Source organism: Barbus barbus (assembly GCF_936440315.1).
Source record: "Barbus barbus genome assembly, chromosome: 48".
In the NCBI taxonomy this organism is placed as follows: Eukaryota; Metazoa; Chordata; class Actinopteri; order Cypriniformes; family Cyprinidae; genus Barbus; species Barbus barbus.
Genome location: NC_136726.1, coordinates 23,635,455 through 23,660,104, shown reverse-complemented (window position 1 = coordinate 23,660,104; position 24,650 = coordinate 23,635,455). Strand labels below are relative to the sequence as shown.

Below are 24,650 nucleotides of genomic sequence, written 5' to 3'. Positions count from 1 at the left end.
ACATATGAATGACCAGAAACAGGAGATGCATATAATCAAGCTCTTTTAATAAATGCATTGTATATTGTTTTTAGGAACCATTTTACATTAAGAGGCTGACATCAGAAGAGAATACATCTTTGAATTATATTACATGTGAACCCACTGCATGAATGTATTTATGTGGATTATTGTACTGAAATGCACTGAACTAAATACATCACTGACTCTGGTGCTGAGGCTTCTGCATTAGAGCCAAATTATCCATCGACTGAGTCCTGGAAATGTCCTTATCTTCTTCATCACCTCTATCTTCAAGATCAGGGTTAAAAGGCATAAACCCACCTGGAATGTTTTTCAAATGAAGGGTCAGTTAGTGTAAGACTATAACAAGTCTATAATAACTTCAAATAGTTGTGTAATGCATACATTTGCGGCTAGGAAATAAACAATCATCCTTCTCCTCTTTGCTGTAGAAACCTGATGAGGAGCCTCTAGCTGTGAAAGAAACACAACATGAGGAGCAGCAGACACCACTGAATCAGCTTCACAGAGAGATAAAGTATTCCTCATTAAGACTAAATGATGATTTTTCTTCTCAAATGCTTTAGTCTGAGGTTCTCACTTGATAAGTGAGATAAAATGCAGATTTTCTTCATGTTTATTTCACCATGTGATAAGATAATGATGTTTTTAAATGAATTACAGAAGAACATAACCACAGAAACAACACTGAAGTGCTCGACTTACAAGGCCTTACAAGTTTCTCCTCCTCAAAGACTTTTCTTAACTTTTTAACCCTGATGTTCTTGAATTCCTCCTTATCTTTGGGAACGAGTTTTCTGTCTGTTTCTCCAGTTCTGCTGTTCTTGAATTCTTCCTCTGCTGTTGACACAGATTCTTTTATTTCTGTACCATGCTTTAAATCTGCAGAATTGACCTGAAAACTCATTTTGAATGACCTCCAAACTTTCCAAATTGAATGTAGAATTAAAAGTGAGCGGATCTGATGCACACGGGCGTAACACTGAGGTTAGTTTTCCTTTCGTCTGCTTGAAGAATAATGCAGTATTCAGTAGTCTCCGTCAGCAGAGCTTTGGGTAAAAAGGAATGTTTCGAGACGCTCTGTCGCTTATTTTCCTGCACCCTGTCACAGTAAACTGACCTGACAATCATCTTATCACAGCCGCATCTCATGTAATTTAACTTCTACTGGATCAGAGAGAGATCTGCCAGCCGTGGGTCTTTATGAGAGAACTATGCTCAGATTGTTTTTGCATAATCATGCACTCAAATGTAATGGCCAAAGGGATATTTATAAGCTCACATTGTTGCTGCAGATGAATATATAACACAACATTAAATACATGTTTTTTTATTTTTGTTTGTTTTTTTACCAGGTTAAATGGTTATTAGTATTTATTTTTTTATTGAAGACAATCAACACATTCAATACAATTACATTTTTTTATTAAATGCTAGGGGGATATATAAACAATATAATAGGAATACATAAAAAAGAGTGCACAAGTTTGCAAAACTTAAATAGCTTTTTGTTTCTTTGAGGGCAATATGGACTCGATATAAAGATTCACTTCATTTTAAATGCTATAAAACATTTTCCTTAAATTTACATTTATGAGATTTAGCCATTAAAATGAAAAATTCAATAAAAACAAAAGTGTGGGTCTGTTTGTATTTAGAGTTTTCAATAATGCCTAAAAGAACATCTTTCTACTGTAAAGTAACATTTTCGTCAACATTGTCAACAATAAAATCAAGTAAACTTTGCCAAAAAAAAAATAAAAAGACACATAAGTGCGGTGCCAGAATACATGAACAGATGTCTCTGGCTTCTTCACTCACAAATTGATTCCAATATGCAAATACATTTGGTTTCAAAGCAACATCCTCTTATGGATCTGCTATAATTATTATATTTTATTATTATTACATATTATACCTAGGAGAGTGATTGGGTGAGAGTTGCGGAAATTGCTGATAAGTTAATCTTTTTTGGTGTTTAAACAACATACATATTTCAGGAGAGACGGTGCCAAAAACAGTTGTGAATTCCTTTGGTGGTATGGAAAATTATATTTTGCTTAGAATTCCTTGCATGCAGTGGCGGCGCTAGGGCGGGGCAAGGGCGGGGCTAGGGCGGGGGCAAGGGCGGGGCTATAGCCCCCCCCCCCCAAGGATTTCCAAATTATTTTCCTGTTTTTAACTCTATAAATAAACATTAAAAACCTAAAAAATTGCCTAATATGTGGCCTATAAACAATTGATATTATGGGGAAGGGGTCAAGCAAACTGCACAAGAGTTATGCCAGTGTTGTGCCCATTTTCAACCCCCTGCCAAATTATTACCCCTCTCCTTGAAATCACTGAAATCACATCTAATTGCCTAATCCTAACAAATCTACTCTAACATATGCTGATAACGGTATATAACTGTCTTAAATTATTCCCTTAATATTACTCTTGTGGCTCGTATAGTGAAAAACATGAGAAGAAACAGGTTGTTTTTGAAAATCATGAAATAAAGCTGATCTGAATTTTAATAGATGACTGTAGTGTTAATAATAATTAATAGACCTGTTTAAAAAATCTTTTAAAAACAATTTCAATGAGGAGTAAGCTAATAGCCTGTTTTATTATCCTCACAGTGCATCATGCGAGGCAATACTTTCATGCAATTTATGAATAAAAGTCATCTAATAATAATAATAATAGGCCTAATAATAATAAGAAGAAGAATGAAACAGGCCTACATTAATTGGAAATACCAAATACTCTTAATATTTAGCTATTTTTGATGCTCATCTCTGGCTATATCTACACATGATACCATGCAAATCAGCCCGTGTGGAATAGCTTTATGAATTGTAAAAAAAAAAAAAAAGTAGTTTTTTTGAACAATGATGAAACATATAAACAATTATTAATGTAAAGTTTTAATTTAAAATTTCTCCGCGCGACACTAAATAATCCAGACCAAAATACAGTATTTTATTATTTTATCATAGACTAAATGGTTATTATTGTAATGCTAAATGTCTGCGCTCCTGCAGAGGGCGACAGTGATTGGCTGATTCTCATTAATCACGAGTCCTTCTGAAGAACAGCATCATCAGGTTCGACACGTGTTTAAGATTAATTACGATTATTGATCGATATTAAAATTGACATCGAACATTGACGAGGGATATGCATGAAGTGAACTCATGTAGAATAAATGCATAGAGTTGTGAACTGTGTAGAGGATATAATAATAATAATAATAATAATACAGCCGCTAAACCTGGTTTAATTGTGTCATTAATCATCTAATTATAAATCATAGCATAATTTTATGTAATTCGCTGTCTGAGAACACGCAAATCTGACCGTTTACATTAAAATGACTGTCAAAAGTGACACATTTTACCTGAACTCATGTTTTATTGTTTATTAAATTCTCCAGTAAACATGTTTCAACACACCACAGATAATGCAGTCTCTGTATTAATGGATGTATTAAACCTCACCATCAGCTAAACACAAACTAATCTTAGTGGAACACAACATTAAAACTTCTTACAGTGTCTGAAGATATTAATGCATAACTGTATAATAGAATTAATACATTTGGTTACTATGATATGTGACGTTAAAAATGAATCCAAACGTGTCTTGTGTTCTAGATCAAGCTGTCGTTCACAGAAAGAAGAATCAGTGAGTATTGAGTGAATGCGGCTGAAATATGAGAGAGATATGAGTGTGTGATTATGAATGTGTTTCAGTGAGTATTGAGTGAATGCGGATGAAATATGAGAGAGATATGAGTGTGTGATTATGAATGTGTTTCAGTGAGTATTGAGCGAATGCGGCTGAAATATGAGAGAGATATGAGTGTGTGATTATGAATGTGTTTCAGTGAGTATTGAGCGAATGCGGCTGAAATATGAGAGAGATATGAGTGTGTGATTATGAATGTGTTTCAGTGAGTATTGAGCGAATGCGGCTGAAATATGAGAGAGATATGAGTGTGTGATTATGAATGTGTTTCAGTGAGTATTGAGCGAATGCGGCTGAAATATGAGAGAGATATGAGTGTGTGATTATGAATGTGTTTCAGTGAGTATTGAGCGAATGCGGCTGAAATATGAGAGAGATATGAGTGTGTGATTATGAATGTGTTTCAGTGAGTATTGAGCGAATGCGGCTGAAATATGAGAGAGATATGAGTGTGTGATTATGAATGTGTTTCAGTGAGTATTGAGCGAATGCGGCTGAAATATGAGAGAGATATGAGTGTGTGATTATGAATGTGTTTCAGTGAGTATTGAGCGAATGCGTCTGAAATATGAGAGAGATATGAGTGTGTGATTATGAATGTGTTTCAGTGAGTATTGAGCGAATGCGGCTGAAATATGAGAGAGATATGAGTGTGTGATTATGAATGTGTTTCAGTGAGTATTGAGCGAATGCGGCTGAAATATGAGAGAGATATGAGTGTTTGATTATGAATGTGTTTCAGTGAGTATTGAGCGAATGCGGCTGAAATATGAGAGGGATATGAGTGTGTGATTATGAATGTGTTTCAGTGAGTATTGAGCGAATGCGGCTGAAATATGAGAGAGATATGAGTGTGTGATTATGAATGTGTTTCAGTGAGTATTGAGCGAATGCGGCTGAAATATGAGAGAGATATGAGTGTGTGATTATGAATGTGTTTCAGTGAGTATTGAGCGAATGCGTCTGAAATATGAGAGAGATATGAGTGTGTGATTATGAATGTGTTTCAGTGAGTATTGAGCGAATGCGGCTGAAATATGAGAGAGATATGAGTGTGTGATTATGAATGTGTTTCAGTGAGTATTGAGCGAATGCGGCTGAAATATGAGAGAGATATGAGTGTGTGATTATGAATGTGTTTCAGTGAGTATTGAGCGAATGCGGATGAAATATGAGAGAGATATGAGTGTGTGATTATGAATGTGTTTCAGTGAGTATTGAGCGAATGCGGCTGAAATATGAGAGAGATATGAGTGTGTGATTATGAATGTGTTTCAGTGAGTATTGAGCGAATGCGGCTGAAATATGAGAGAGATATGAGTGTGTGATTATGAATGTGTTTCAGTGAGTATTGAGCGAATGCGTCTGAAATATGAGAGAGATATGAGTGTGTGATTATGAATGTGTTTCAGTGAGTATTGAGCGAATGCGGCTGAAATATGAGAGAGATATGAGTGTGTGATTATGAATGTGTTTCAGTGAGTATTGAGCGAATGCGGCTGAAATATGAGAGAGATATGAGTGTGTGATTATGAATGTGTTTCAGTGAGTATTGAGCGAATGCGGCTGAAATATGAGAGAGATATGAGTGTGTGATTATGAATGTGTTTCAGTGAGTATTGAGCGAATGCGTCTGAAATATGAGAGAGATATGAGTGTGTGATTATGAATGTGTTTCAGTGAGTATTGAGCGAATGCGGCTGAAATATGAGAGAGATATGAGTGTGTGATTATGAATGTGTTTCAGTGAGTATTGAGCGAATGCGGCTGAAATATGAGAGAGATATGAGTGTGTGATTATGAATGTGTTTCAGTGAGTATTGAGGGAATGCGGCTGAAATATGAGAGAGATATGAGTGTATGATTATGAATGTGTTTCAGTGAGTATTGAGCGAATGCGGCTGAAATATGAGAGAGATATGAGTGTGTGATTATGAATGTGTTTCAGTGAGTATTGAGCGAATGCGGCTGAAATATGAGAGAGATATGAGTGTGTGATTATGAATGTGTTTCAGTGAGTATTGAGCGAATGCGGCTGAAATATGAGAGAGATATGAGTGTGTGATTATGAATGTGTTTCAGTGAGTATTGAGCGAATGCGGCTGAAATATGAGAGAGATATGAGTGTGTGATTATGAATGTGTTTCAGTGAGTATTGAGGGAATGCGGCTGAAATATGAGAGAGATATGAGTGTGTGATTATGAATGTGTTTCAGTGAGTATTGAGCGAATGCGGCTGAAATATGAGAGAGATATGAGTGTATGATTATGAATGTGTTTCAGTGAGTATTGAGCGAATGCGGCTGAAATATGAGAGAGATATGAGTGTGTGATTATGAATGTGTTTCAGTGAGTATTGAGCGAATGCGGCTGAAATATGAGAGAGATATGAGTGTGTGATTATGAATGTGTTTCAGTGAGTATTGAGCGAATGCGGCTGAAATATGAGAGAGATATGAGTGTGTGATTATGAATGTGTTTCAGTGAGTATTGAGGGAATGCGGCTGAAATATGAGAGAGATATGAGTGTATGATTATGAATGTGTTTCAGTGAGTATTGAGTGAATGCGGCTGAAATATGAGAGAGATATGAGTGTGTGATTATGAATGTGTTTCTGAAATATGAGAGAGATATGAGTGTGTGATTATGAATGTGTTTCAGTGAGTATTGAGTGAATGCGGCTGAAATATGAGAGAGATATGAGTGTGTGATTATGAATGTGTTTCAGTGAGTATTGAGCGAATGCGGCTGAAATATGAGAGAGATATGAGTGTATGATTATGAATGTGTTTCAGTGAGTATTGAGCGAATGCGGCTGAAATATGAGAGAGATATGAGTGTGTGATTATGAATGTGTTTCAGTGAGTATTGAGTGAATGCGGCTGAAATATGAGAGAGATATGAGTGTGTGATTATGAATGTGTTTCAGTGAGTATTGAGTGAATGCGGCTGAAATATGAGAGAGATATGAGTGTGTGATTATGAATGTGTTTCAGTGAGTATTGAGCGAATGCGGCTGAAATATGAGAGAGATATGAGTGTATGATTATGAATGTGTTTCAGTGAGTATTGAGCGAATGCGGCTGAAATATGAGAGAGATATGAGTGTGTGATTATGAATGTGTTTCAGTGAGTATTGAGTGAATGCGGCTGAAATATGAGAGAGATATGAGTGTGTGATTATGAATGTGTTTCTGAAATATGAGAGAGATATGAGTGTGTGATTATGAATGTGTTTCAGTGAGTATTGAGCGAATGCGGCTGAAATATGAGAGAGATATGAGTGTATGATTATGAATGTGTTTCAGTGAGTATTGAGTGAATGCGTCTGAAATATGAGAGAGATATGAGTGTGTGATTATGAATGTGTTTCAGTGAGTATTGAGTGAATGCGGCTGAAATATGAGAGAGATATGAGTGTGTGATTATGAATGTGTTTCAGTGAGTATTGAGCGAGTGCGGCTGAAATATGAGAGAGATATGAGTGTGTGATTATGAATGTGTTTCAGTGAGTATTGAGCGAATGCGGCTGAAATATGAGAGAGATATGAGTGTGTGATTATGAATGTGTTTCAGTGAGTATTGAGTGAATGCGGCTGAAATATGAGAGAGATATGAGTGTGTGATTATGAATGTGTTTCAGTGAGTATTGAGCGAATGCGGCTGAAATATGAGAGAGATATGAGTGTGTGATTATGAATGTGTTTCTGAAATATGAGAGAGATATGAGTGTGTGATTATGAATGTGTTTCAGTGAGTATTGAGCGAGTGCGGCTGAAATATGAGAGAGATATGAGTGTATGATTATGAATGTGTTTCAGTGAGTATTGAGCGAATGCGGCTGAAATATGAGAGAGATATGAGTGTGTGATTATGAATGTGTTTCTGAAATATGAGAGAGATATGAGTGTGTGATTATGAATGTGTTTCAGTGAGTATTGAGCGAGTGCGGCTGAAATATGAGAGAGATATGAGTGTGTGATTATGAATGTGTTTCAGTGAGTATTGAGTGAATGCGGCTGAAATATGAGAGAGATATGAGTGTGTGATTATGAATGTGTTTCAGTGAGTATTGAGCGAATGCGGCTGAAATATGAGAGAGATATGAGTGTGTGATTATGAATGTGTTTCAGTGAGTATTTAGGGAATGCGGCTGAAATATGAGAGAGATATGAGTGTGTGATTATGAATGTGTTTCAGTGAGTATTGAGCGAATGCGGCTGAAATATGAGAGAGATATGAGTGTGTGATTATGAATGTGTTTCAGTGAGTATTGAGCGAATGCGGCTGAAATATGAGAGAGATATGAGTGTATGATTATGAATGTGTTTCAGTGAGTATTGAGGGAATGCGGCTGAAATATGAGAGAGATATGAGTGTATGATTATGAATGTGTTTCAGTGAGTATTGAGCGAATGCGGCTGAAATATGAGAGAGATATGAGTGTGTGATTATGAATGTGTTTCAGTGAGTATTGAGCGAATGCGGCTGAAATATGAGAGAGATATGAGTGTATGATTATGAATGTGTTTCAGTGAGTATTGAGTGAATGCGGCTGAAATATGAGAGAGATATGAGTGTTTGATTATGAATGTGTTTCAGTGAGTATTGAGCGAATGCGGCTGAAATATGAGAGAGATATGAGTGTATGATTATGAATGTGTGTTTCAGTGAAGAACAAGGATCTCAGCGTCAGACACGTGCGAGGAACACCAGTAAGATCATAACAATACATACATTTACTGAATATTAACTCTATAAAGCTACTCTATTATATTTGATACATGCATAATGATCTAAATGATCAAATAAACCTGTTTCTCACTCAATCTCCTCATATGTTCTGTTATCTTTATGCAGTAAAAGCTCTTTTAGTGTGACGGTCCAAACATCCAGCTTCTAATCGTGTCTTTCTGCTGGAGATCTTGTCTGATTTTCTCAAGAATAACTGCAGTCATATCTCCAGATGAACACTGTCTGCACTGAAGCAGCTCAGCTTTACTTGATTCTTCCTAAGGGGTTGCTATGCAGTTGCTAGGGTACTCTGGGTAGTTGCTAAGGTGTTGCTATGTGGTTACCAAGGTACCTAGGTCAGTTACTAGGGTTTTGTTATGTGGTTGCTAGGGTGCTCAGGTGGTTGCTAGGATACTCTAGGGTGTTGCTATGCGGTTGAGCTGTTTTTTCCTCCGTATTCTCCCTCTATCAGATTACACGAGTCATAAAAACCTGATGATCAAATATGATACTCAACATAAAACACATATGCAAACGTTTTTATATTGTGTCGAAAGGTTGAACAAACTGTTTGATTGTAAGAAACGGTCATTATCAGGTGATGTGTCGGACGGTGCGAGTCGTGCCCAAGCGTGCGTCCGGCTGCTGGCCGCAGGAGCGAGACTACAGACCAATCTGTTACAGAGGAGATCATGGATTAATTCATCACAGCAGGAAGCTGCAGGAACACCGGAAGCAGCGGGTGAGAGTTCAGATAATCTATAACAGCACACCTATATATCCAGCTGCAAGTTAGGAAAAATGATCAAAAAAGAGGAACTGCACAACTCTAATTATTACAATTCTAAGAATTTGATTATTCTGAAGAAGAACGTTTGCTATCATAATCTTTTATTGTAATGTAATATTTTGCTTCACCTCTAAAATGACTACGCCCAGTTATTTTAGTATTTTTTTATATACTATTATAATTTCATTCATATTTTGAATTGTCTTTCTTTTTTGTATTTCCAGTTGTAAATCTGTATTTGTTTTGTATTTTATATTTAGTTTTTATATAAAATATTTAAAAAAGCAGTTAGTTTTTTAGTTATATTTTTTTAAAGTTTTTATATATTTATTTTAATATTTTTATTAGTGCTGGGCAACGATTAATTGCATCCAAAATAACAAGGTTTTGTTTATATAATATATATACGTGTGTATATTATTATGTATTTATAAATACACACGCATACAGCATATATTTAGAAAATATTTACACGCATTTACATGTATATATTTATAATCATAGAATTTATATTATATATAAATATATTTAATATATAAACATAACACTTTTTTCTTAAATATATATACATGCATGTGTGAATTTATATATACATAATATATGTGTCTGTGTATATGTATTATGTAAACAAAAGCGTTTATTTTGGATGTGATTAATCGCGATTAATCATTGCTCAGCACTAATTTTTATATAATATGCTTATTTATATTTTATATATTATATTTTTAAATATAATTGTAGTTCGGTTTTTCGATTTTGATTTGTGCTTCTGTCAGTTTTATTAGTTTTTGCTTTTTATAAATATTATAATTTAGGTTTCATTTTTGTATTTTTTATTTCAGTTTTAGCTGATAATTTTAGTGCTTCTACTTAAACTTATTTCAGTTAATTGCCAAGGCAACATTTCCCATTTTTCATCCAATATTAAATTAATAATAATAACCCTGCCTCTTATTATCTAGCAGATTTATATAGAGACACTTTCACCATCAAATCGATTGCTAATGGATAAAATCATAGTCCCGACCTGGCTGAATGTCTGGTTTGATTGCAGCAGGTGTAGTCTGAGTGTGACCGTGTGTTTTCCAGCAGGAGGCGCTGTATTTCTGTAACACACAGCGAGAGGATCGTCCAGCAGGACCGCAGGTGCATCTCAGGTGAGAAACCAACCGGCTCTCATGACTTCTGACCATCAGCATGCTGTCTGATACACTTACACAGGGAGAGAGCGTCTGATTGACAGGTGCAACGACCAATCAGTTTGCTTTGCTTCAACTTCCCGTTTAAAGCTAAGTTGATCCGAACTAGTTACCACAATAATAGAGCAGCGTGTAAGAATCTAATTTAGATTTGTGTAATAATGCATGTTAACAGTCATACATCATCAGATACTGAAGTGAAATGAATAGCACAGCAGTGTCGGTCTGTGAGCAGCTGTACAGATAATAACTCCACAATAGACTAGTTTTTAATCTTTAATATTTTTTTAGTTTAATTTTAGTTAAAGTTGTAGTAATTGTGTTTGTTTTCTTGTTGTTGTTTTTAATAACTGTTGACATTTTTATTATTTTTAATGCAAGTCTATATGAATTGATTAGTTTTTATTTCTGTTTTAGTACTTCACAATTAACTGAAACTAACTGGCAGCTAATTCAATAAAATAATTTGAAGTTCTTTTTGTATTTTATTTTAGTTATGTAAAATATGTTAATTGTATTTCAAGTAAGGAAATGTTTTAGTTAATGATAATCACCCTGGGGGGGGGGGGGGGGTATGAAACTGTTCTATTAATTCTAATTAAACGGAAAATATTTTAATGTCATGATTTTGTACACATAGCAATGTTGCCAAAGCAGTATTACACAAAACAAATCATTTCAAGAACAGTAAGTATATTATATGTATGAATATATTTAATATCCAGTGTCTCCAGCAGGTGTCAGTAGAGCTCTGCTGTATTTCTGTGCTGTTCTAGTCACTGTTTTAACTGGAAACGGCTTCTTAAAAACTCTTACAACATGAGGCAGTGAAGAAAAACAAAAAACACTGAAATGTGAAGTCCATCTGAAACTACATCTGAGAGAACTGGACTATGAGCTTGAGCTCAAAGGGGCGTTTAAGGCGGGATTTATGTAAATTAATTTGAAGGGGTGGAGACTAAGCTCTATGCATCAGTTGTTGATTGTAAGTTAAAAGTATCTCAAAAGTGGAGGTGAATGAGTGTGAACTTGAAGGGCGGGGCTTAGTTATATGAGCTTGAAGGGGCGGAGTCTAAGGTGTGACTTAGCTCTTTGCGTCGGTTGTTGATTGGATGTTGATATGTGGGTTTGGCTCTCAAAATCGGAGGTGAATGTTTTAAGGCGGGGCTTAGTTATATGAGCTTGTAGGGGCGGAGAGTAAGGCGGAGCCTAGATATTTAAGCTTGAAGGGGCAGAGTTTAAAGTGTGACAGTTTTATTAGCTTAAAGGGGCGGCATTTAAAGCAGATCCTAGATATATGAGCTTGAAGGGGCGGAGTTTAAAGTGTGACTTAGTTTTATTAGTTTAAAGGGGCGGAGTTTAAAGCGGATCCTAGATATATGAGCTTGAATGGGCGGAGTTTAAAGTGTGAGTTAGTTTTATGAGCTGAAGGGGTGGAGTTTAAGGCAAGGCTTAGTTTTATGAGCTTGTAGGGGCGGAGTTTAAAGTGTGAGTTAGTTTTATGAGCTGAAGGGGTGGAGTTTAAGGCAAGGCTTAGTTTTATGAGCTTGTAGGGGCGGAGTTTAAGGCTGGATTTACTTATATGCGTCAGTTGTTGATTGGTTGTTGAGATGTGAGCGTGGCACTCAAAAGTAGAAGTGGATGAGTGTGATCTTTAAGGGGCGGAGTGTAAGGCGGGGCTTAGTTCTATTAATTTGAGGGGGCGGGGTTTAAGGCAAGACTTCAATAAGTAAAAAAAAAAAAATATTCATAAAATAGAAAATAAGTTTCATGTCGACTCATCATCAATATCTTGCTTCATCTAGTATAGTCACGTACTTGAGTGTTCAAAATAATTATTTATAACAGCTGTAAATAAGTGTGGGTTTTCAGATCTTCAGGGGTTTGTGATGGATTCAGTCCAGACCTCACACACAACTGCGCTTTATTCACCGATTCAGTCTCAGAGCTCTTACTGAGTCCTTTACCGGTGCTTTTGGGAATCGATTCGAGTGAATCATTCAGAATGATTCATTTGCTAATGGTTTACTGTGAAATGATTCACATGCATCCAAAAATGACGCGCTCTATCTTTGGTTTTAATGAATGATGAATGGCAGATAATGAGCCAAAATGGCATCCTGTCAGGATTGGTCTGCCGGTGTCCTGTAAAAAAGCAGCGTTTGGTGACCTCACCCTCTGCAGATAAACACTGCGGCCGTCAAACGGGCGTCTGATCGTTGCACGAAAGAAAAGAGAGAAGCATGATGAGTGAATCTCACAAAAGAAAACGCCCAAGGCACAGTTCACCCTGAAATCAAAAGGAACATTTTTTTTTAATAATATCTTACATTTTGTATAAAGAATATGGAGCCTGTTTTTAGGAAGATTTTCATTGTAACATTATTTTCATGAGGCATTCACACCTGTTTCTCAATGATCCTCGTTAGTTCATACTACTATAATAGCCCGTTTGGAATGTATCGTTAATATAAATAAGCAAAATATAAAAGATGAGAAAGACGTAGTTCTTGTAAAAATATTAAACACATTTAACAATTGATTTTCATTGTTTTAGCTCTACTTGAAAAGAAAAACAAACATAATGCTGTTATAAATTACAATAATAAACTACAAAATATATTCCTGTTGTAAATGTAAATTGTTCTATAAAATAAAATAAAAAAAATATTTATTTTAATTTATTTAATTTAATATACTTAATATCATAAATTCTTCAAACACTAAATTCCCCAGATTTTGTTTTTGTCGTAATATTGGAGAAATGCTGTAAACTTTGATCTACAGAAATGTTGTAAATGATGGGAACCTAGCGCACATTGCATTGCATTATATTTATTTATTTATTTGCTATTATTATATTACTGTTTTAACTCCAATTATAGAATGAAGGTATAAATGCAAATTGCAGTCGGTTACAATTATAAATGATAAATGTATTACAGCAAATTAATAAAAAATTAAAATTTCATAGTTGAATAATTATTTTTTTTTTTTCCAGAATTACAATAATATGTCTTAAATTCGTCATTCAAATCCTAAAGCTTTTATTTTGGTGAAATACCGGAGAAATGTTGTGAACTATTTGCAGAAATGCCATAAATTATGCAAATGTGTAAATAAACAGTGCACATTGTATTATATTTATATTTTATTAGGCCTATTTATTTGTATTTTTATAAATTTTATTTATATATCGTTTTAATTTGATTATTTTAGACAATTTTTTACAATACAGCAATTATAATATTTATTTATCATAAAAACAGAAGTCACAGTGCAGTTTCTGGTGTTGTGTCCTGATTGCGGGTGAATTATGAGCTGAGCATCAGGTCTGATGAGATCCACACGCTGGTTTTTGTGGTTTGGGAGTGTTTATACGTGGGGCTGTTTGTGGCTCGGACCCGAGCAGTTGTCCGTCCTGCTGTGTGTTAAAGAGCCTGATGTTTGCTTTACTGTGTGTGTGTGTGTGTGTGAGACTCCCTGCAGAGCCACGGCATTCAGATCCTGTTTGAAGTCTCCTGATTCATCCACACACACACACTCACACACACACACACACACACACACACACACACACACTCACACTCACACTCACTCTCACACACACACACACACACACTCACACTCACACACACACACACACACACACACACTCACACACTCTCACTCACAGTCACTCATGCAAAAACAAGAAAAAATGAAGCTAAATATAAAGACTAAGAGACAAAAGGGGAGAGAATGCATCTGGGTCCTGAAGCAAAACCGTTTGAGAAGCACAGATCTGAACAAGACCCAATGCAGACCAAGAACCTGATCCAGAGACGCCACATCTGCGTCTCATCCAGCACAGAGGTCAGAGGTCAGCGTCCCGGAGCCCGACAGACTCCACCGAAAACTTAAAGGCCTAAAACAAACAATTCATTTAGAGCTTGAGGAGAAATTGAGGGATTTCTCCTGCATTGGCCCTGCTTAACCTGCATTAGCCACAGACGCACCGCTCCTGACTCATTACACTTTAGCCACTTAAGAACTGTTATTCCTCACAGAATGCCTCAGCAGCGTCTGATTCACTGATTTGTCAATATTATCACTCGACCAAACACTTGTAATGAATGGCACAGATGCGTTCTCACATCTGGAGAAGAGTTATTCTTATTATTGTTAACTGAAACTAAAGCTATTAAGAAAAGAAAAATCACATTTACTATTAAATGAGCTCCTTAGAACAGAATGGAGATGTGAACATGCTTCACGAGCGTTTTTAGGAGATTTCTATAAACACTCACCCGGTGATTTCTCATTGTTCAGGGTTGGTGGCGCTGGGGTCAGAGGTCAAAGGTCATCCAGCAGAGCAGGAGAGGATGCGCTCCTGAAGGCCATCATGAATCTGAACAGAGAGTGAGCCGCACCTCAATATTCACTGATATGAAAGATGACGTGGTTTGAGACGCTAATGAAGCGCTGTGTGTGATCAGGGTCGATGGCAAAGGGGTCAAGCGCAGGACTGTGATGACCTCCAGAAACACCCACAGCATCAGCATCAGAGGGTCGCTCTCACCCGCTCCACCCAAACACTGCACTCCAGCAGGTCAGACAAAACCACATCACTTCTCAAACCACTCTTTACACATACATTCAGGGTTAATATTGTTAACTAAAACCATTAAAAATATTTGATTTTTGTTACATTTGTAATTATTTTAGCAGAACCTCAGTAATAAAATGACTAAAGTGAAATTAAAATTAATAAAAACTATTTAGACACATATAAACATAACAAAAGCATCAAAATTATTAAAAAATATATGTGAAAATAAATAAAATAATATTATTGTTAATAATATCACTGAAACTAACACTGTTTCAGTTTAAATAAAATTGAACAACTTATGTATTATTTAGTTTAATCATGTGTACAGAAAATAAAAAAAATTATCCAAATTATTAATTATAACTATAGTAGTATATTAATAGAGCATTGTTTCAGTTTAAGTCAAATTGGACAAATTAATTATTGCTTATTTTTTAATTTAAATAAATACATAAAAATAAAACCAGTTTTTTTAACAGATTGATTTAAATGAACCATCTGAGACATGAATCAGACTTCTTATCACTGTTAGTGAGCTGTTTGTTGGACCGATTCCTTGAAACAAACCGCCCAAAGCATCCAGGTCAGGAAAATGAATCGCTGTTAGTGAACGAACGAGAGATGAATTAACTGACTCTTCTGAACTGAGTCGATTCCCTTTGATGGAAACGATTCTAAAGATTCATAATGCCTCAGAATAGATTCTTTTTGGAAATTAGTTCAAATCAGAAAGCTGAAGCACCTAAAGCAGCCAGAAAGGTGTTCTCGTTGTGTTGTACTCGGCAGCTTTAGTGCTTCAGGTTGGTTGGAGTGGGTTTAATTGGAGACATCCAGTCGATCCGCTCCAGGCTCTGTGAACTTTAGAGCCATTATTTATTTGGTGTTAAGAGGGTCGGCTCACAACAGGCCTGTGATCTGTTCCCGTCGTCACTCAGACGGCTTCACTTTTACAGACACAATAAAAGCTGTTTCTTCTGTCAGACCTCATCACTAATGAACCAAACCTGATCTGATCAGGAAGCAAGAAAATACTGCTGCAAATATAATCTCTCTCTCTCTCTCTCTCTCTCTCTCTCTGTCTATCTTTCTTTTTTAGAAATAAAAATAACAAAATAAAAATTAATTTTTAGCTACATAATTTGATTAATAATGTTTTATTTATTACAGTGGGAAACAACAAACAAAATTAAATTTAAATTGTTTAATAATTATTCATTTAAAATTAATTTAAAACTCACAGATTTAGCCCATTTAACAATAAAACTTGCATGTAAATTAAAATCTTTACTGCTAAGAATATACCCTTGCAAATAAAATTATACATAAATTAAATAAAGTTTTCATCACCCTAAATGATCATGAATTCAATGGTAGTTAAAAAAATATATATATATAAACTTTATTAAATGCAAGTGTATATGTATGTATATATATATATTATTTTTTATATTTTTTTACATTTTATTTTACTACATTTAATATATATATATTTATGTGTGTGTGTGTATATATATTTATATACTTGCATTTAATAAAGTTTTGATCATGCCAAATTATCTTATAAAATATAGAATAAAAATTGAATGTCAGTGAGTTTCCTGGTTTTAATTTGACGTGTTGAAACCTTTTCCGTGCAGATAAACAAATTCATGACTTTAATATTTGATATTTGCCTAATGATTTAATGAGTAATAATAAGTGTTTCCAGACAGGTTTCTCAAGCACTCGTACAGCTCAGGCGAACAGCAGTTCAGTCAGAAGCAATCTCAACCCTTTCTTCTCTCTCAAGAGTTTTCTCATTGCCTATTCAATCTAATTAAACCAGAAATAAACATCATGCTGTTCATTGTACCTCGGAGCCTTCAACTGGAAACCGCTGGAATCCGAACGAACGTCGAGTTTGTTGTTTGTAGACAGAAACGTCTCAAAGCCGCTGTTGTTCATTTCTCCTGCGGGAACATAAACATGCTTCTCCTTCACCAGAACGTTTCCAAGATGACAACTGAATTAAACAGGGATGGATCTGATATGGTTTTGGGCGGATTGCTTTTCCATTCTGCTCAGTTTGACATTTAAAGTTCTTCTAAGAGCGCTTGTTTCTCCTCACGCTCTGCAGATGAACACCGTGATCTCTCTGGAGGATCTGCGCACGCGTCTGCATCACCCAGCAAGGTATCCATCACTTCTGATCCAACACACTGAGCTAGAACAACATCTTCATTAACACTTTCAGAAATAACCAAAGAGCTGGAAATCCTCTGATGTTCTCTCCTTCATGTGCTGGAGCTAGAACCCAAGCTTCAAGAACCCTAACAGAGCAAACCTGACTCTTCATATGCTCAGAAATAATAATAAATACTCAGATGTAGAGAATCTGAAACATCAGTCGACATGAAACACTGCTTTCAGTCCATTTACTTCTGTAAGTTACAGATTTCTTCGTCAAACTAGAATAAAATGCAATACTGGACTCGATTTGATCCATCATGAATTAATCAGATGGTAAACAATAGACACATGGACGGATAAAAAATGATAACTAAAATAATTATAATTTTAATTACATCAAATTTCAGAGAGGCACATCAATTACTTGTGAGGCTTTAGGCTTATTATAAAGTTATATAATTAATTAATTTCTTACAGTGGGGGAAACAACAAACAAACAAAACTAAATAAAATAAAATCCACAAATTTTGTTTTAAAAATACGAAGGATTGATTATGTAACTGTAAAGTTATTTTGACCTGTTTTCCAGTATAAATATCTAAATATTTTGAAATTAAAATACATTAACTTGATTTATGTGATACAGACACAAAATTACTGAAAAACGTCTCAATATTAAGAGAGTTTATGCTTAAAACCAGAATCTGCCAGTGGGGTCAGAAAAATGATTTTAATTCAAAGGGAAAACTATATTATAATATTATAGTTTGCTTAAGTAAATTTATTGTGATTTAAGAATGTTTTCTGAAAAGTGATCATTTGTCTTGGAAAAGTCCAAGTCGCACAAATAATGCTTCTTGAAATCACTAGAAACACAAACACGACTCTGTTTATGGCGGTGTTTACTGCCTTTAAAGATAAAACTGAACCAATCTCCTCTTCTGCAGATATTTTTCTCCGATCTGGATGAGATTCCAGGATTGGGCGGAGAACCGGAGGAACCGACACCGGAAGAGTATCGTACTCAAGCCATCAGTAACAAAGCTCTGGAGATCCAGAAGGTACGGCGAAGGAACATTACTGAGGATTACAGCCCATTACAGATTACATAATGAACGATATAGTTAGCAACTATAGATAATGAACTAGATAATGTAATCTGACTACATTTAGATTACTTTTAATCAAACTTGTTTTAGACTTACTGTAAATGTAACACACTGGTATAAAAAATATATTAAAAAAAAAAAAAACAGAAAGAAAATGTATTAAATTTTTGACCGTCATCATCATAAAAATGATATTTCAGGTAAATATTTTATTTTAAGGGGTTGGGCTGAGCAAAAACCATTTTGGAATCCCTGCATTATATGAATAAGAACTAATAAACATGAAAACGTTAATAATATTACACGACCAACATCTTCCATTTTTTAAATGTAGCTTTACATCACCAGGGTTTAGTAACTGATTTCTTTAAGAGGTGTTTTTCAGAAGCATGGGTTTATTTATTTAAACTACACTGAATGTGAACACGGTCCCTGCCAGTCGAGTCTTTCTCTTCTGCTCGCCAAGCCTGCATGAATTTAATCCAAAATACAGCAAAACAGTTTTATTATTATTATTATTGTCAATATTTAAAACAGTCATTTTTTTGTAGTGTAAATGCTATGACACACCATTTAGAAAATAAATTTAAATAAGAAAAAGGGTAACGCTTTAGATTAGGGAACACATTCACTATTAAATAGTTTTCTCTCAATAAAAAAACGTTTGATGTTTTACAGTGTGGTTACGTTATCCAGATTACATATAATCAGTTACTAACACTTAGACTAAAACTAAAGTGTGTTTCAGCTGCGTTTCATGAATGACTTCATCCATCTCTCCATCCACCCAGACCTATTAGACCCTCAGTGATAAAACGCCTCTAATATTCTCTAATGTGTCCCAGCCCTCAAATAATTGCCCCGTTCTGTGATTGCAACAGACCAGCGTTTGTTTGAGCACGACTCGCTGCCGTAGCTGTGTGTTGTGTTTGTAATGTGTTACAGACCATTGCCTTCCCACTGTACAGTTCAGCCCTGTTTGTGTGGTCCTCGGCTATCATACCTTCACATCACGTCTTTATTTCCCTCCAACTGGGGGTCGAAACGACCTAAACACTGCCACAGCAAACAAAGAGCAGCGGGGTCAAGCGTTTCCTCCACCTTCCCAGCATTCACTCGTAAATATCAGCACTATAAATACAGATCCTCTCGGGTGGAGAACTTCCTCCGACTGTCGCCTGTGCTTTCGTTTTTCTGTCATTGTGGCCTCACTTTGTGGTTAAGAACCTGTAATGTTGGGAGAAATAATTCTAATTTAAGTTGAGTTTATTATTGCTGGCGTTTCTAGACTTCTTTGGACAGAGAGTAACGTCATTTGGGGAATGACAGAGAAAATGCAATTAATGTCACATTTGAAGAGAGAAAGAGATTTTGCTATGAAGTTTTTGAGATAGCAGGCTATTAGATCATTTAAAATAGATACATTTTTGCCATCTGATGTTCATTGTTTAGCTCTTAAAGGGATAGTACACCCAAAAACTACAATTTGCTGTTCATTTACTCATCCTCAGGCCATCCAAGATGTAGACGTTTTTTCTTCAGTAGAACAGTAAAGAAGATTTTTAGCTTGGTGAAGTCAATGGCTTTTGGCACTTTGAGAGTAAAAACAAAAAGCATATCAGGCAACACAAAATGAATACCCATGACTCCTGATGATATGAAAGTTGATCTGTGCACAAAACTGAACTTTATTTACAACATCCCCCATCCCACGCCTTCGTCGCTTCATCCTGTCAGTGATAACGGGTCTGTGTGTTTGCGCTGTAATGGCTGCAGGCCGGATGGCTGTTTCGTCTGAACTAGGATTACTATGCAAGTTATGTTCCTGTGTTGACTGTGCTTTATGCTGAGGTTTTTGTCTGTTCTCACACTGCACTCTCGTCCAGGAGCGTAGTGTGAGGACAATTTTTTTCTCCTCTCTTTCCTCATGTTATGCTGTATTTCTTCTTCTTTATTGCATTTCGTTGCCTTGTACCTACATGTGCAATGACAATAAATTGAATCCAATCCAATCCAATCCAACATTATTACCTGTAATCAGAGTTGGGAAGGTTATTTTGGAACTGTAATAGGTTACAGATTACAGATTTAAAATGTTTTGGTCATATGGCCCACTCATAATCGTGTTAAATAATCCTGATTACAATATTGACCCAAATAATCATGATTATGATTTTTGCCATAATCGAGCAGCCCTAATGTTAGCCAACTACAACAGTTGTGCACAGTCACCGCTTGTATTTTCTACATTTCTAAGCATAAAGTGAGACACTGACTGCCAAAGATGTGCAGAAATATCAGTGTCTCGTTCATGTGCCGCCCCTTAATTATACGAGCTCCAGGACACAGCATTTACAGCAAACATGAGGATTTCAGCTCATGCAGGGTTACAAGGGTGTGTTTGTCAAACCTAAAGCTCCTGAGAGCCAAGCAGCATGGAGCATCTGAATGCTCGCTGGGATCTGGGAAGTGTAATAACTCTTCAGACGTCGCCAAAGGCTCCAAGAACAAATGTCCTCTAATTGAGTCTGGAGTCGTTATTGGCAGATGGGTGGAAACCTGCTCATTACGACCTTCTGGGACGATTGTGGGAATCTCCAGCATTTAACCAAGTTGAGACAAGTAACTATAAGTTCCCTTGGACGAGTGGAGAGATGTTTGCTTTGATGACAAAATTGTTAACTTTGTTGGAAATCGTTTTTAAAAAAAAGAACTTAATTTACTTTTAGAGTCCTATATTTACTAAAAGACATTTCTGATTATTCCAAAGGAAAGGTCTTCGCCACTGATCCAAATTTACAATCTTATCTATGAACCAGCTTCATATAGAGAAACTGTGACCATCCAGTCAAAACCTCAGTTCCTACTTTTATTGCTACAAAACAATAATAATAATAAAAAATAAAAAAACTCAATTGTAAGTTGTAGATCCAAGTTCAATAAACTTGCATTTGAAGTTTAAGTTACTATATACATTTATTTTTCCTGTTGTAAACCTTCATGTCTTCAAGAGCGAGATGATTTCTGCTTGGAACGTCTTCATTTGGACTGAAAAACAAGAGCAAACACAGAGGATCTGTTTTCACCGAAGTTATATGACGCTTCTTCATGCAGATTTATTGCAGTTCTTCTGTAAATAAATTGCGGTTCTAACAAGCTTCAACACTCTTCCTGCTTTTAGGTCTCCATGCAAACACCTCACACACCTGTTGCTGGACAGTTTCCCATAGTCTCTGGCCTCCAAACACACGGCTGTTAAGTTTACAGCCAGGTGACTTATTCGCTGGAGGTCAAAGTGTCGTTTAGTACACAGTGAAACTGCTTTGTCAAGCTCTTAAAAAGCTATGCTTAGGTTAGAGAAACCACAGCGAGACGTCATCACCTGCCAACAAACAGTTTATCATGTGACTTGAGTAATGATGCTAAAAATTCAGGTTTGAAATCACAGGAATAAATTACATTTTAAAATATATTCAAATAGAAAGCAGTTATTTTAAATAGTAAACGTATTTATCAATATTACCATTTTTGCTGTATTTTAGATCAAATAAATGCAGGCTTGGTGAACAGAAGAGACTTAATTAAAAAAATATTAAAAATCTTACCTCTCAAAAACTTTTGACTAGTAGTGTATTTTCACCTACAATCATCTTTGAAAACGCTGTTCATTCTGTGCAGGTCCATCATAGAAATGCCCAACAAATCGTTTCCAGACATGTAATAAACTGTAACTTGAGAGTTTTTCTGTTTAAAGTGCCTCACTTTCAAACCTCAGATGAGTCCAACAGCTGTTCGTCTCTTCCAGTTGTACAAACAGGACTGCGAGACCTTTGGAATAGTGGTGAAGATGCTTATATCCAAAAACCCAACTCTGGAACCGATGCTGCTGTCAGTGCTGCATAAGAACCTGGTTGAAATCGGGGAAAAATACTTGGAAGACCTCAGCCAATTCATCTCCGAGGTGAATGCATTGGTCAAACCGGCCAAACCTAACCATGATCCATAAACTGACCATGAAGCGCTTCATCATCATGCTTACTCAACACACTATCCAGAAGTAATGTTTGTTTAGTTTTTGCACATCTTGTCATGTTATTCAGCACAGCTGTCCTAATCACATTTGTTAAACGTTTAATTCTACAACCACACTAACAGTTCATTGTTTACCTTCAATTCTGTAACTATAATTAACCATGCTCAAAAAAGTTGGATTTTTGCTGTTACGAGATGAAAGAGTTTTGTAAGGAGACCTAAGAATGCAACATGTTCATCATTAAATAAAGTATATTCATTTCCATTGTTGTTTAGTTTACCTGTGTCACGCTGTATATACAGGCTCACTGTGCATATAGGGATTTGAAAGCTTTAAAAAGCTGTGCTCATGGCATGAGACACTAAAACAAATGTGATACAGCATTTAAAGATGTCAATCTACATGTGCCCAGCCTTTAAAATCCCAGATTAACAGACTCGGCCACACAATGCATTGATGTGGACACTAGATAGATATATATATAGATCTCATTTTTTATTATTAGCCTTATTGTTCCAGTTTGCATTTATACAGATTACAGTAATCTGTCTGTATGACCCATCAATAAAACGACACCTGAACAAGCTTGGGATAATACGTAACACAATGTTTTGTGATCAATGTTTTAATACAAATTGAGGGACAATGCTGACCAATGTTACATACTTATTTTTAAAACCCTGATTAACAAAAGTGGAGTTGCTGCAAACCTTTGTTCTTTAGTACTTTGTCCTTAAAAAAAAAAAAAAATCTTTTGAAACTCAGGGATATAAAAATATTAGCTTTAACTCAACATTTTACAATATATACACATTCATTTTTGCAAAGTTAAATTATTCTCTCCTTTAGTCTCTAAAAGCGGCTTCATAAATATTATATTCTTCTGGTTCTTTCAAAGACTATAGTCACTTGTCACCTAACATGCATTATTGCAGCAGTTAAGCGTGGTTTAGATACTGCGTTGGTCATCAACTTCACTGCATGGCAAGACCACTGCAATATATACAAAAGTTGTATTCTAATTCCTAGTAACAGCTCTAGAAAGGCAGCTTGAGAAAGGCATATTAAGATGCAGATCAACTGTTTCAAACTTCCTTCCCAGTTCTATGAAATGATACAGTTTTTGCCCTTCCGTCCTTTCTTCTGTTTGGACTTTGTCCTTGTGCCAAAAGGAAGTTCATCAGCGTAATATTGGTACCGAGGTTGTCTTGGTTGTGGAATAGGCTGGCCCAAGAAAAAGCCTTCCTCCTCTGATTCAGATGAAGAAGAGGAGCAGGTAGAGCACCAGTCATCTTCATCCCCATAAAGACGTAAAAACCTCTCCGCCGCCTGGTTGTGCAAACCGTACTCTGAGTTGGCGTGGGCATGGGATGGCTGTCCGTATTGAGAGTTAGGACTTGGCCCGTGCTGGCTACGGTCCTCCTTGAAACACATACGGGCCTTTTCTTTGGGCAACATGTGAAGTGCGTTGTCTGAACGAGATTTACGACTTCTTCTTCTCCTGTGGTGATGACGAGGACGCTGCTGGTCTTGCTCGTCAAAGTGGTACGCTCGTCTCCGAGTGCGTTCGCTCATGGGATGCTGCCGCACCTCAAGGTCGTCATATCGTCTGTTATCCACTACATCATCTGAGAACTTCACCTGCTGTGGTTTGGACTGGGACTTGGACCTCCTTAGAACAGGTAAGTGAGGTGGTTTGGGCCTCTCCTCTGGGAGCGGAACCACCTGCTCCCGTTTCTCCTCTTCAATAACCTCCACGCGCTCGAGCTCAGAGGTGAGGCTCTTCAAGGAGTTGGTGCTCCTGTGCAACATTGATGAATTCAGCGTCCCCATGTTGCTGGCGTTCCCGCAGCGTTCGAGCTCGGAGAACTTTTGTAAGGAGTAGAGCAATGGTTTGTCTTTAATATCCCCATCAACTGAAGCACCTGAAAGAAAGACACAAGTTCATCTTAAACAACAGCGCAAAATATACATTCAATTTAATAGTCCACCAAAGATGCAAAACTCTACAGAAAGTTTCTAGTTCGAACACTATTTACCATATTTACATCTATTTCTCTGATTCCCCCCCCCCCCCCCCCAACTCCCCCCAGTTTGCACTCAGTGTTGGGGAAAGTTACTTTTAAAAGTAATGCATTACAAGATTTCGTTACTTCATAAAAAAGTAACTAATTGCGTTACTTACAGTAGTTACATTTTATGGAAAGTAATGCATTGTTACTTTTTGTCACCTGGGCTGGGCACGATTATTTATTTTTAATA

The 24,650-nt window shown here is 36.2% G+C and overlaps 2 protein-coding genes across 2 annotated transcripts in view; one reads left to right on the top strand and one right to left on the bottom strand.

Annotated features, from left to right (window-relative positions):
- Positions 1 to 3,088: 3,088 nt before the first annotated feature.
- Positions 3,089 to 22,966, top strand: LOC306866479 (uncharacterized protein). Its single transcript, XM_079411715.1, has 10 exons — positions 3,089 to 3,116; positions 3,666 to 3,696; positions 8,432 to 8,475; positions 9,093 to 9,236; positions 10,377 to 10,441; positions 14,795 to 14,884; positions 14,962 to 15,074; positions 17,194 to 17,249; positions 18,194 to 18,307; positions 22,161 to 22,966. Coding segments are annotated over exons 2-10 (828 nt in total). The 5' UTR covers positions 3,089 to 3,116; positions 3,666 to 3,695; the 3' UTR covers positions 22,362 to 22,966.
- The window catches only part of prickle1a (prickle homolog 1a), a 38,167-nt gene continuing 36,382 nt past the window's right edge, over positions 22,866 to 24,650 (bottom strand). The window contains exon 8 of the mRNA XM_079411714.1: positions 22,866 to 24,313. Within this exon, the coding sequence (XP_079267840.1) occupies positions 23,493 to 24,313 (821 nt within the window). The 3' untranslated portion in view covers positions 22,866 to 23,492. The remainder of the gene's footprint in view (positions 24,314 to 24,650) is intronic.